Source organism: Rhopalosiphum maidis, chromosome 2 (assembly GCF_003676215.2).
Source record: "Rhopalosiphum maidis isolate BTI-1 chromosome 2, ASM367621v3, whole genome shotgun sequence".
NCBI lineage: Eukaryota > Metazoa > Arthropoda > Insecta > Hemiptera > Aphididae > Rhopalosiphum > Rhopalosiphum maidis.
The window spans coordinates 12,127,753-12,141,401 of NC_040878.1; the positions used below are offsets into that span (position 1 = coordinate 12,127,753).

Below are 13,649 nucleotides of genomic sequence, written 5' to 3' on the forward strand. Positions count from 1 at the left end.
TGATTGCAAAATAGGAATATTATGCAGAAAATATATTAATTATTATTACTTGACATACTGCTACCGCGGATGAAATTATATTATCCTGCAGCGTACGTGAAAGTTCATCATGCAGGAGATATCGCATTTTAATTATCAGTTCTATTTGTTTTTCATGATTATATATTTTATACAGTTGTTCAACGCGATACGTATAAATTACTCGATTTGTATAATATGCTAATATTTTAACATTTTTAATTCATATGGATACTATTCTACCATACTTGTTTGCACCTATAACATTATTTTTTTTAAATCTATTTATTTAAATTTTTCATGTATGAACGACGTTTTACCGAACGTGCTATTTTATAACTCGTTGAGATGAGAGAAATCGAAGTTTTTTGATTTTCTTTGCAACATATAAGGAAAATCTTCGGCAATAATTGGAAATCTATTTTTTGTTTAATTTTTATTTTCAACAAATCTTCTCTATAAAGGTCTTAAATCTATTGTAACCTTTGATTTTCAAGAAAAAAATTGACGCTGTCATTGATTCAATTTTGTGGTTAGTAATACCGGTATACCACATAGTATGATGCACGTACCAGAAAGTAAAATCTTGCAATCCTGTTCGAATCCTATTATATCTTAAACCAGTTACCACTAACCATTATTAAGTTCATAATCAATAAAATCAGTTGAGTTACTACACCGCATTAAAATAACCATACATTTTAAAATTATGTTTCACTTTATCTGGGTAGTGGAGTGCGTAATCGCCTCAAGACCATTACTAATTAACTTAAACAACACGACGTCTGCAGTGACACTCGAACGATGTATGATGATGAACATTGCGGTCTCGCGTGTTTTCACTTTAGGGTCGTAGCGACAATCGAATATAAATATTATAGTATATTATCTTATTCTAAACGGCGTGGATCATTATATATAGGTATATAATAATGTGTTACGAATTTGAAAGTTACAAAACAAATTCTCAACCAGTTATTAGCACGTAACGTATTAATAATATATTCTTAGTTATTCTTGGAGTTAAAACACGAATACATGATATTATTATAAAAGTGTCTATCATTTTTATTTTATTTAAAAAAAAATAATAATAATGTTTTCAGCGCATATGTTAATATTTACACATAAACATTATTTCTCATATTATAATATATTATTTTATTTTTCCGTCTTAGCACCTATATCTATATATGTATAAATGTATATACATCACAGTAGGTACAATGTCAAATGTTTAAAATACTAAATAATAATTTTTCATTTAGAATACACAATACACTGCAAATGCGTACGTAAATAAAAACAATAAATAATAAAATATTATTTTTATATTCGAATTGTATAATATATAATATATTATAATAATTCTGTATTGATTCTTTCTTAAAATGGCCGTGAAGAGGGGAGGAGGAATTAAATCAATATGCGTTATTATAATTTATTTATAATCGAAACATATGTATATGCGTATATAATATTTATGTACCTATCTCATATGTTGTATCGTTAATAATATTTCCTTAGTATTTTGAAATATTTTTGTTTTCATTTTAATATATAGGACGTAGGTAGGTGCATAACAACGTATTGATATAAAAATTGCGCGATTGAGAAATATGCACAAATTGTGGACTTTGGGCGATTGAATTTTCTACAACTGATTTCATCACGGAACGCTTATGAAAGTGAGTTACAGCCAGATCGTACATCTTACTCAACGTCTAATGGTATTACATTTATAAACAAATAGAACATTATTATTAGTAATTTATGACCATATAGTTCACGTTGAACGCATATTTTCTTGTATCGTATAATAATGTATGAATTTATGGTGTATCGCATACATGCGTTTTTCCTTTTGTGTATAAATAATATTGATATAATTTATTGTACATATATTAAACGCTCGTTCGTTGTTGAAACGGAAAAGTGAGACTTTAACTGTTTACTTATTTATTTTTGAAATTACAGTTGGATATGAAATTAAATTAGTACTCGAATGATACATCAATTTAAATAAAATGCAATTAAAACACCAGTCTTATTTATTACACTGTTTCACAACGTTAATCATTTCATATAAATGGTTATTAAACCGGATCAGAAACCAGTATCGAGATGTTTCCATCAATGCTATTTTTCGGTAAAACGTCAAAGTTTTGATACTTATCTTAACTGGGTTGGTTTTTCTGCATCATAATGGTTCGAAACTATTTTGTCATTATTTTTAATTGTTGCCTGCAACACAGTAACGGTGGGTTATATATTTATGATGTTGAATTGAATAATATTTAAAAAAAAAAATCACTAAATATCGTAGTATCGTATATGTTATTCTGACTTCGTGGTATAAATCAATGCGTAATGTTAATAATAATAATTTCATTTTTCTATCTCGTCATCTTCATTTGGCAATTATAATAATATGTAATATACAAGGTGTGATTTACCAATAATGTTCAGTGTTCACCCGATTTCTTCTTTTAATAAATTATTTATTCAAATTTTAGTTTTTGGAATTTTAAGTATACTTACAGCTAGACCATATATTATAATACTTGGGTTTTTTATTTAATTTAAGTAATGCACATGAACAAATCTTGTATTTAGTCAAGAGACCTACTTCTTTTTTTTCCTGTACAATGATTTTTTTTTTCATTTTGATATAATTTAAATTTGCAGAAGTATTTAAGTTTGCATACAAAAGATAATAATAAATTTGGCTATGTTGAATTTAAATTTATAGTAATTACTAACTAATTATAATTTGTAAAAATTCTACGGTTACAAATTTTTTTAACTCGAAGACCGAATTTTGATTGATATACATCGAAATATTAAAAAAAATAATCTTTTTGATGATTTATAGTAAAAAAATATTAGTTTTTATTCGGTAAATAATGGCTTTTATTGCCACATCACATTTTTTTAGTCCTTAAATGATATATGAAATGTCTAAATAATTGAATATATAGCCTTAAAAAATAGTAAAATAAATCAAAATGTTAATAAATTAAAGGAAAAATGGAGGCTAAAGAGCATGTTCGGTGAATCACTCTGTATAATATGTTTATTATACTGACATTGTAATATGTGCGTGTATGTATATATATATATATATATTGCGCGATAGAAGTCGACGGATTTCGTTGATCATCGCGGCCAACGCGCACACGACGACGAACACGATTTATCTAAATCCACGAGGACGCCCGTACCCATGTTCAATTCGATTTTCATTTGTCACAATTATTCACGATTAAGCGCTTTACCTTGTTAACGACAGCATTGGTGTATTATTTTTAATAACACTACTTACCGATACACTGCAGCCGACTTGTATAACGGTCGAGTGACGTGTACAAATGTGTACACCAGTGCGTATGTGATGTCCGATCGTTGTAGGTATACGGGATTTCTAAAAGTCCCATCCACGCAATTGAAGTCGCGCTGACCATTAAGTTATTCAATGATATTATAGTTATCGAAAGTCAAATGTATTTTATTGCTATCAGTCGTTGACACCATTCGGCGCTTTTACAGTTTCCGGTTATGCTTTAACCGGTTTCGGAATATATACGAATGTTTTATTTTAGTTTATCTTTATTATTACTCCGATCGCAGCCACTATATGACCGTATACATACACACATATTAATATATTATACATAATATGTATAGATGGAAGGTAAACTCCGACTATAAACGAAATTCGGTTCATTTTTATGATCAATCAATAAAAGTATAAAATAATATATTTTAATTTTTAATTTGCAATTCATTTCGAATTGTAATATAATATTATATACTATGCGGCTGTAGGTCTTACAATGACTGGTCATTTTGTTGTTGTCCGGGAACTTCAGTTTTGATAAGCGTTTCAAAAGTTTCGTAGCGTAAACAGGATTGTTTTTTTTTTATGTTAAAAAGGGTGTCAAAGTTAGAAATGAACAATAATTATTTATTTTTTTTTTTATTAAAACGCATTTTAACATCATAGAAAATTTAAACTGTGATACCAACTGCATATTAATTATCATTTATTAGCTAGTTTGGTAAAATATAAAAGAACTTTAGTTTAAATTAATTTATGAATATAATAGGTAATTATTTGTCGTCGGGGGGGGGGGGGTGCTAAGAATGGATTGCGTCACTGTAGTCAACATATTATACACATGTATGTGATGATATAATCACAATTCAAAATTGCCTATATTAATCGTAAAAAAAAATTCATAAGACAACAACGAATCATATGCGCTGCAGATCAGGATATAACGAGAATATACCTACAGATTATTTTATATATTTATAATATTATGACCACTTGTGATTAGGTAATATCGTTCGTTACATGGTTACCTTTACTCAACCGGCTCTCACTATCATGCGATATTTATTGGATTTTTTACGCTGAAAATCTAACTCAAATTTATTAATGAATTGTGATATACACGTGTTTATAGTAGCTCTTTATTTATACGTAGGTACATAATACCTACGTTTAAAATATACACAACTCGTAAATTATGACACTAAATGTTCACAATAATCTTTTTGTTATGATTTTTGTTTCTGTTTTTCATTCATACCATAACAATCTAATAAAACTTGTTTGTATTCAAAACGAATCAACCGTACAACTAATAAATCAGACCTGGTAGAACGTAAGAAAATGATTTTAGCGTGGGAAAAAACATGGTCATTTTTGAGATAATAATCATGATGATCGAAGTGGTTTTTTTTTGTGACCACTGCATTATAATATTATTAATAATGTTATTTGTGTGTGTGTGTGTGTGTATGTGTGTGTTGGAGATGCTCAGCTTTAAAATCCGATCAATTACTACATAATAAACATCGAATCATCTGCAAATGACTTATTTTTTGATCAACGTATTTGAATTATTAAGTGTTGTTTGACAAATCACGATTTTATCCAATAATATACGCACAAACACTTGAACGTCAGACATCAGTGATTTGTTTTTGCAAAACTCCACAGTATTCACGAATTAATGAAATTAATGAAATAAATTGACGCGAAGGACGCATATAATAATATATACATACAAAATAAAATTTACTCCGAGTTCGGCTAACAACGCAATAGTATTATAGTCCACTCATCGTTATCCATAAACATATATAATATTATACCATATATTGTATTCTACCTACACAAGTCTATCAATAGTTGTTTCCACTTCATTCGTTGTTGGATCACACACACACGAGGTCTGCTGCAACGTATTTAGTATATTTTATATTATTTTTATTATACTACAAGGGTGGTCAACTTGTGGCTCTCGCCATAATTGAATGCGGATATCGTATTGTTAATAAAATCAAAATTTCTGCAAATTATGTACATAAAAATGTTGGTTCTTGATATCAGTTAGATTTATCCATGTGGCTCACAACAAATTTATGTTTACTATCCCTGATATACTCGTATAAGCCAATTAAACTTTTTTACTGTAAATTATTAATCAGATGATCTTTTTGAAAATGTCGATGTACATAAATAAAAATTTGAACGAGTAGTTTCTATGTTATCAATGTCAATATTATACTAAAAAAACAATAATTGTCATTAAAAATTGTTTTACAAAAATATAAAATGGGTTTACTATTACTATTATATTGTATTTATTATACCTATTAATAGATATAATATTTAAAAATTATAAAATGTTAATACATTAATTGTATTAATTATACTCAAGTTATTAAATCACCATAGTCCCTGATCGTTCAAACTAATTATCTTTAGTAGTACATTAAGTTAAAATTACTCGTTTAAATTTCAATTCAGATAAATACAAATTTTAGTAGTAATTTTAAGTACTCAGATTGATAATTCACAGAGAGAAAGTGTGATTTCCGTTTGAAAATAAAAAAATTGTATCGCCACAGGGCACTCCACAATAATGGTTAGGTTAATAATATAAAAATTCGAAATAATTAAAAATATACTTAAATGTTCTAAAAATCAGAATTTTAGTAACTTTATTGTTGATGGGTGGATAGATCATCGTGTTTATTACATAATATCGTGCTATGGTCGCTATGGATATAACGCTCACTAGGTTGCAGAATGTAGTATTACACTATGGCGAGAGGGACTATGTATAATAATAATTGTCTAAATAAATAATATCATCATAATATTGCTTGCATGACATAGGTATTATTCACTCGACGGCATAAACAAATGTAAACGATTAATATGTATGTATCTCATTTTTTTTTAATTTCATTTTTTACGGTTTTTTGATTAAACGCATACGACGCGGCGTGGCGTGGTGGCATAATTTAATATAATATTATCAATATTCGTTATCTTCCACGCGAGCTTATAGATACAATATTATATTACACACGCATATGCTTATACCTATCGTGCGGCCTATACAATATAATATAATATTTTATATTCTGACATTAAGACAAACGACGAACGAGGAGACGACGACGATATCTCGTTTCCAATTTTTTTATTGCGTTGCATTTCCAAAAACGTTTTCAAACCGTTGCGCGGGCTTTCTATATGATAGTAATGATAATATATACGGGTGCGCCATTGCGAGCGGACAGACAAAAAACTAAAAAATCTTTTTTATCCTATACCGACGACGAAACGTTAAAAATAATAATAATATATTTATCCTGATAATAGAAGGCGTTCGGAAAGAACGTCTTCCTTCCGGTTCTTTATTATTATGATCGCGTTGCTTAGAAGACGTCGATGCACTATTTGGTATCTCACTCTGTCGATTTCTTTTGCAATATGTACAATAATGTACACGGAGTTATGAACACGTTTATATTTTAAACAAGTACAATAACTTAAATATAAATTAATATCATAAAAAGTTAACAAACAAAAACATTCTTAATTTTATAGACGTCGTAGTATAAATAAATTGAATTTTAAATTGAAAATTGAAAAAACTAAAACATCACAATGGCCGTTTCGCTGAAATCAAATACAGTTGTCAAACGTTGTCGTGTACGCGTACGTCAGAAAGACAAAACGCCGAAATCCTCTTAAATAAAAATTTACTAACAAATATATATTTATAGAAATACAAGTTCATGATTGTTTTTAATGAATTACACTCCGATTGGCCGAATCGTTTATTCCTACTTCATTTACTAGTACCTACCTCAGGTGTTTGTTCATATTATAGTATCGCTCATCAACCCCTTATGTGTACGTATATTATACGATACTGTATAGACATGCGTTTCGAGGGGTAAGATCTACTAATTTATAAGACTCTCTTTATATCGTAGCGAGAATGTTTGAGGGGGAGGGAGTCTTGTATGGTAACCTAACCGGAAAAGCCTCACAAGAGTCCGGCGCGGACCCGCGGAGCAGCTCCAACCCCGCCTGATCTCGCGAACACGCACCGTTTGTGCCCACGCGACGGTCTCGTTATAATAATATCACAGCGATATAATCGGCGTGTTGACGTTGTTTCAGCGACGGGGCCGACAAGCAGAGGTTCTACGAGGTGTCGTGCAAGCCGGGCGTCGAGGGCAAGCCGTGCCTGTTCATGGAGCGCAAGCTGCACGGCCACTCGACGTGCGTGCAACGGTACTCGTACTCGTACGCGATCGTGCGCGAGGAGAACGCCAGGCACCACCACGGCGGCGTCGGCGCGGGCACGGCCGGACAGTACAACAGCAACGGTGGCAAGCAGACGTTCCAGTCGCTGTTCCCGAACGACAACAACGTTTGGAAATTGGATTACATAAAGGTGCGCAGCGGGTGCGCGTGCATGGTGCAGTCGCCCAAGAAAAAGCAACAAAAGCAGAGGCGGAAGAACGGCGGCGGCGGCGTGGCGGGGGGGAGCAGCGGCGGCGGCAAGAGCAGGTCGCAACAGTGAGCGATGACCAAGACGACGCCGACGACGACATTGCGGCGGCGGCGGCGGCGGCGGTGATGACGCCACTGCCGCCGAGCACGGTGTGTTCCGCGAGTCCTATTCAATAGACGACGACGACCCTTTTTTTCGTGTCGTCGTCGTGTGTTCCCTCGTCGCGCGCCTACGCACAATTTATCATAATAATATTATATAGTGTTTATGTATACGCACCACGTTATTAATATTATTAAATGTATTAAATATATTTTACCTAATAATGTTAATATTATCGTGTACACGCCGACACGCCTCTCATCCGTTCTCGACTCGACGCCGATTGTTTCTTTTCACTCATAAATTTTTAGATATATATTTTTTTTTTCTACTGTATATTGTATATTTTTATGATATTATGCCAAAAAACAAAAAACCGCCAGCGGATATTTTTCAACTAGATTTTTTTTTTTTTCATCGCTTTTAGTTTGTTTTTTAATCCAACGTTAACACACGTGCGCACGTCATGCCGCGCGAGTCTTCTACTTCTTCTCCTTCCCCACCCCGTCCTCCTCCTCCGTTTTTGTATTTTCATTCACTCTTGCCCTAAATATAATAAACGCTCACCGCTGCATTAGCGCTTTCACGTATAAACACCGCGCACTCGCAATTTATAAAGACGTTAGAAACAAAAAAAAATAGCATTAATTTATACATCGCTACAAACCGTTTTTTTTTTTTTTTTTATTTTAATACGTTGTCTATAAATATAAATATACTATATTTTTAATAACGTTTTTTAATTCAATATATAAAATAATATATAATATAATACACAACTATATTCATATAATATAAATATTATAATGTAGCGAGCGGTTATAATAATAGTAATATATAATAATAATAATATTATACTGTTTATAGTCATTCGAATGTTACCTTAGGCATATGAATAGGTAATATTGTTAAGTAATTACGACTGCTTCGCAACGATAGGTAGGTAGATAGGTATATATAAATACTATACATATAATAAGTGCATATTATAATAATAAAAGAAAAAAAAATAATAAATGTTTTTTGTTTTATATTATATACATATACTCGTTACCTCGATCTATAATTATCATCTTCGGGATGAATTACAACATGTTAATTTTTTTTTTTATCAAACAAAAGCGCTACGTCTTACTACTCTTAAAAAATATATATATATACGTAATATCTCCTTAGAGCTTAATATTCTTCTAAATTAATATTATATTATATAATATCCTTTTCTTCAGCACCCGCATTATTAACTTTTTATTTTTTTTTATTTTTTTCATCATAATTTTTTTCCTTCATCATTCTGTTGTACATCATAACAAATATTATAATATATGTTGTCTTAAATCTTTATAAGTGTACATTTATGTATACATTAAAATATATGGCATGGATATGTATTGACATATTGTATGTGTATATTTATTTATTTTTTGTTAATACTATTACCGTGTTGATATAGTAGGTATGTACAATGTACACTGTGTACATAGTACATACACATACGTATTTATTGACTAAAATATTATTGTACATTTTATGTTGTTTATTTATTTACTACTTTTAATATATTATATATACACATACATATTATTATTATGTATAACTATTATAATAATTTAATTATCGAATATTTTTTTTTGTATTCTTTTGTTTTTTGTCAATTTAAATTTTGGTTCGTTTCGTATATATTATATATTAACGACTCATTAAGCTGTTTTCGCCACACATAATTGCATCATATTAAATGTTACATAACATAGCCAATAGTTACATAACCGATGTCAAACACACACATACAAGTGTCTGCGTGAGCGCGCGCGCACTTAATGTATAATATCTTTATACAAATATTTTTATATTCGAGTTTGTATCCATACAACGACTGTGTACCTATAATATAACAGCACAAAATAATAAAATATTATATTTTACTACGTAGTGAAATAGTTAATGCTTAAAATTAAATTTCAACCATTTTATAATTATAACAATATCACGCACGCTTCTATTACCGCGTTGTCATGTCATTAGAAATACGCTCAAAATCCTTTCAAATTTAAAATAAAATAATACGTGAAAAATTAGTATTATGTTAAGCAAATATAAATATATATCAGATGACCCATTAAACTTAGGACACTTATTACTTCAAAAACTACTAATATTTTTGAAAATATTTTTTTTTAAATTTGAGTTGCTAGAACATTTATCCAAATAAATTATATTTTTACCATTTTTATCGTTCTTATTTTAAATTAACATCGACGGTATAAGTATTTAAATTTTAGATGAGCGGAGTAAAATGATTCTCAAAAATTTTAAACTAAAAATGCTTCTAAAAATATTCTGATTTTGAATAAAAAATATATGTTTTCATTGGGAACAAAAAAATAAAACGATTATAATGAGTAAAATTGTATTTTTTTTCAAGAATATTATTTTATAACGATTTAAAATAATTTAAAATAAATATTTTCAAAAAAGTTAATGATTTCTGAAATAATGAGCTGAAAATATCACTCTATTTACATACAAAAATAATACATATATTATTGATATATAAATATATATATATAAATAATATATGTATTATAGTGATCTATATAACTTAACTAAACAAGTTTTTGATTTGTTGAGATTACAAGCGTTGGGAATTTGACCATATTACTTTTATTGTATATACGTTGGTTTCACGACAATTAATTTAACGTCAATATTCGTTTGTATGATTAGATTGTTGTATAATTAATATATTCCAATTATCTTACACGGTTTGTTGCGAACAGTTTGAATTCAATAAGATGTATTTTAAGTAACTACCTACTATTATACATATCTGGTCAAATTCACCAAAAACAAATCGTATTCAGCATTATTGGTTATTATTTTATTTCATAAAATAAATTATTATCACTGTCTGATTTTTTTTCTGATGTATAAATTCACGTGTCGTATAGAAACGACAAGAAAAAAAATTAATACAAATTGTTACGATTATCGACATTATATAGTTAGACGGCGTTTTATGTATGCATTTATACCGACATTTATGTGTTGTCCATAGAGTTCAGATCGTTAGGAGCAAAACACGATATTCTGTCAAAATGCGATAAAATATGTACGAATACGCCTTTGCGGTCGCTATATCGCAGAAGTATTGTTATTTTTTTAAACTGAATCCGATTTATATAAACATATAATATGTATATGTATATATATAACTTCGCACAATTTAGATTATTGTTTAATAATCGAAACATTTAATGCACTTTTTTAATAAATTAATAAAGAATATATAATTAATTGTTTGAGTTTTATTTTTAATATATCGTTACTTATAAACCATTAATAGTCGATGGAACAATTGATTTTGTACCTGTATATATCTAATTAACTATTGACTATTTCATACCATTGTACTACGTATAATCATGGTACAGATATCAAACAATATAGTTAAGACGCAATTTAGTGGAATTCATGGTTATTTCAATATTCACTATTCACTTACACAATATCATTACTACACACTAAATTTTATCTCATTTTGGTGATTAATAATTCATGTTAAGACAGTTAAGTACTTTTTTTACTTCATTTTATAAGGTTTATAATGCTGAAATATATGATAACATACTATTTTTTTTTATACCATTGAGGAGGATAATAAAGTATTTCAGTTACCTATTGTAATAAAGTTAAACACACGATTTTTTATATCTCCTCCTCCTAGCCCAGCACAAATCATAGCTGTATCTACCACTAAGAAAAATAATATAAAATGGATACCTATGCGGCTAGGCCATTGGTCTTCCTGACAAGAATTTATTGATTCTACCGGCTACTGTTAATATTATTACCTATTGATTCCGCAATCTTAATTGTTTTTAAATATAACGATAAAAATATTAAAGGAAATTTTGTTTTTAATTAGAAAATTGAGTACTGGTTATATTATTTATAATATTCATTCATCAATTCTGCTCATGTTTAAATTAATAAAGAAAAAAAATGAGGTAAAGTTAAAATAATACAAAAATTTAGTATAATAATAAAAATTTAAAAATTATTGAACATGCGAAATTTTGAGCAATTTCGTGAATTAGAACGATAATGATTAGAAACTAGGTAAAAAGTAATATTAAGAATGTTTAAATTTTAACAACGAGGCTGACAAGTGAATTTTTGTCATAAATGATTAATTATTCATTATATCATTTATATCTAAAACTATTAACGTATTTAAAAATATATGACACTAAAATAACAAATTTTCAGAAAATTTTTTTTAATATTTCTTATGTTGTTATAAATTGTTATGTTATTATGTTTTTGTGTATTTAAATAAAATTAAGACAGTAGAATGAATAGGTAGTCAATATGAATATTGAACAGCATTCAGCAGAATCAATATAACCAGCGGAATCGATGCATAGATATTATAAATAGTAATAGTCGGAAAATTGCCACAGAATCGATGTAGGTACACTCTTTCTGATAATTTTACCAATTACAAATTTTAAGCCACGGGGTCATATATTTTTTATTATGTCAAAAAAAATGCAGTTTATAACTACGTTTTTGTCTGCCGTTTCGCGACCAAAAGTTGTGTTCGGTTTAACGATGGAAATTTCCCGGTAGAATATAATGTTAGTGATAATGATACCATGATTAAATTCTTGTGTATACATAACAGTTAATTTTCAGAGTTCAATAAAAGACCTACGACAGACGACGTAGCTGTGAAGCCCAGCTTTAGTCCATGGAATTTTTATCATACGGTTACTAGTTACTACTGACAACATACAGTGAGTGATATCGATGGAGTATTTGTGAAAATCTGAGTACATTATTACTCCAAGGCCATTTACAAAGAAATTTGACTAACTATGATTCTATATTCTATCCTTATTATAAATATTGACGACCATATACAATGTGATCGGGAACGAAATGGATTTCAAATTTTACAATATTATATTATGTATTATTATCATTTCTATGCATGAAAAACCACGGTGCCAATTTATATTATTGCTGCGTTATAATAATAATATATTGTATAGCCCAGAGGTTCCCAAACTTTTTATTGTACGACCCATTTTGAAAACTTTTTAAAATATGGCAACCCACAATATCAATGAATGACCTTTTATTTTTTTTTTTTTACCATACAACAGAAAATTAAACTATTTTATTAAATTTTATGTAATTACGAAAAAAAAGTATAATAAGTATAATATATTAGTAATTTAATAAGTATATAATTTATGTAGTTACTAAAAAAAAAATATAATAAGTATAGTATATTAGTAATTTAATAAGTATATAATTTTAATGTGAAGGATGTAATTGTTTCCTATTTTTTTTCATCACATCATCGATATCCACTTCAGCATTGGTTAGCTTGAGACGCAGTGAGTTTGAAAGTTTCAATTTGCTCCGTAATTTGGTTTTAATAGCAACCATTGCCGAAAAACCAACCTCACAATTATATGATGAAATGAATGGGAGTAGCATCTTTACAGCTTCATTGGAAACAGTTGGATAATTTTTTTGAACTGATAACCAGAGATAGGTAAATTGTTATATTTATAATAACTATTCTTTATTAATCTGATTGTGTCGATTTGACACGGCCGCTGGTAAACTCGTAATTGTCACACTCACAGATACGGATTGACGATAAAACTGAATTTG

At 29.1% G+C, this 13,649-nt stretch overlaps 1 protein-coding gene across 3 annotated transcripts in view; it reads left to right on the forward strand.

Moving 5' to 3' along the window:
* LOC113552011 overlaps positions 1-8,627 on the forward strand; it is an 83,216-nt gene extending 74,589 nt beyond the window's left edge. For all 3 annotated transcript variants that reach the window (XM_026954654.1, XM_026954656.1, XM_026954655.1), the window contains one exon: positions 7,517-8,627. In XM_026954654.1, coding sequence (XP_026810455.1) covers positions 7,517-7,922 — 406 coding nt within the window. In that variant the 3' untranslated portion in view covers positions 7,923-8,627. The remainder of the gene's footprint in view (positions 1-7,516) is intronic.
* Positions 8,628-13,649: the final 5,022 nt, after the last annotated feature.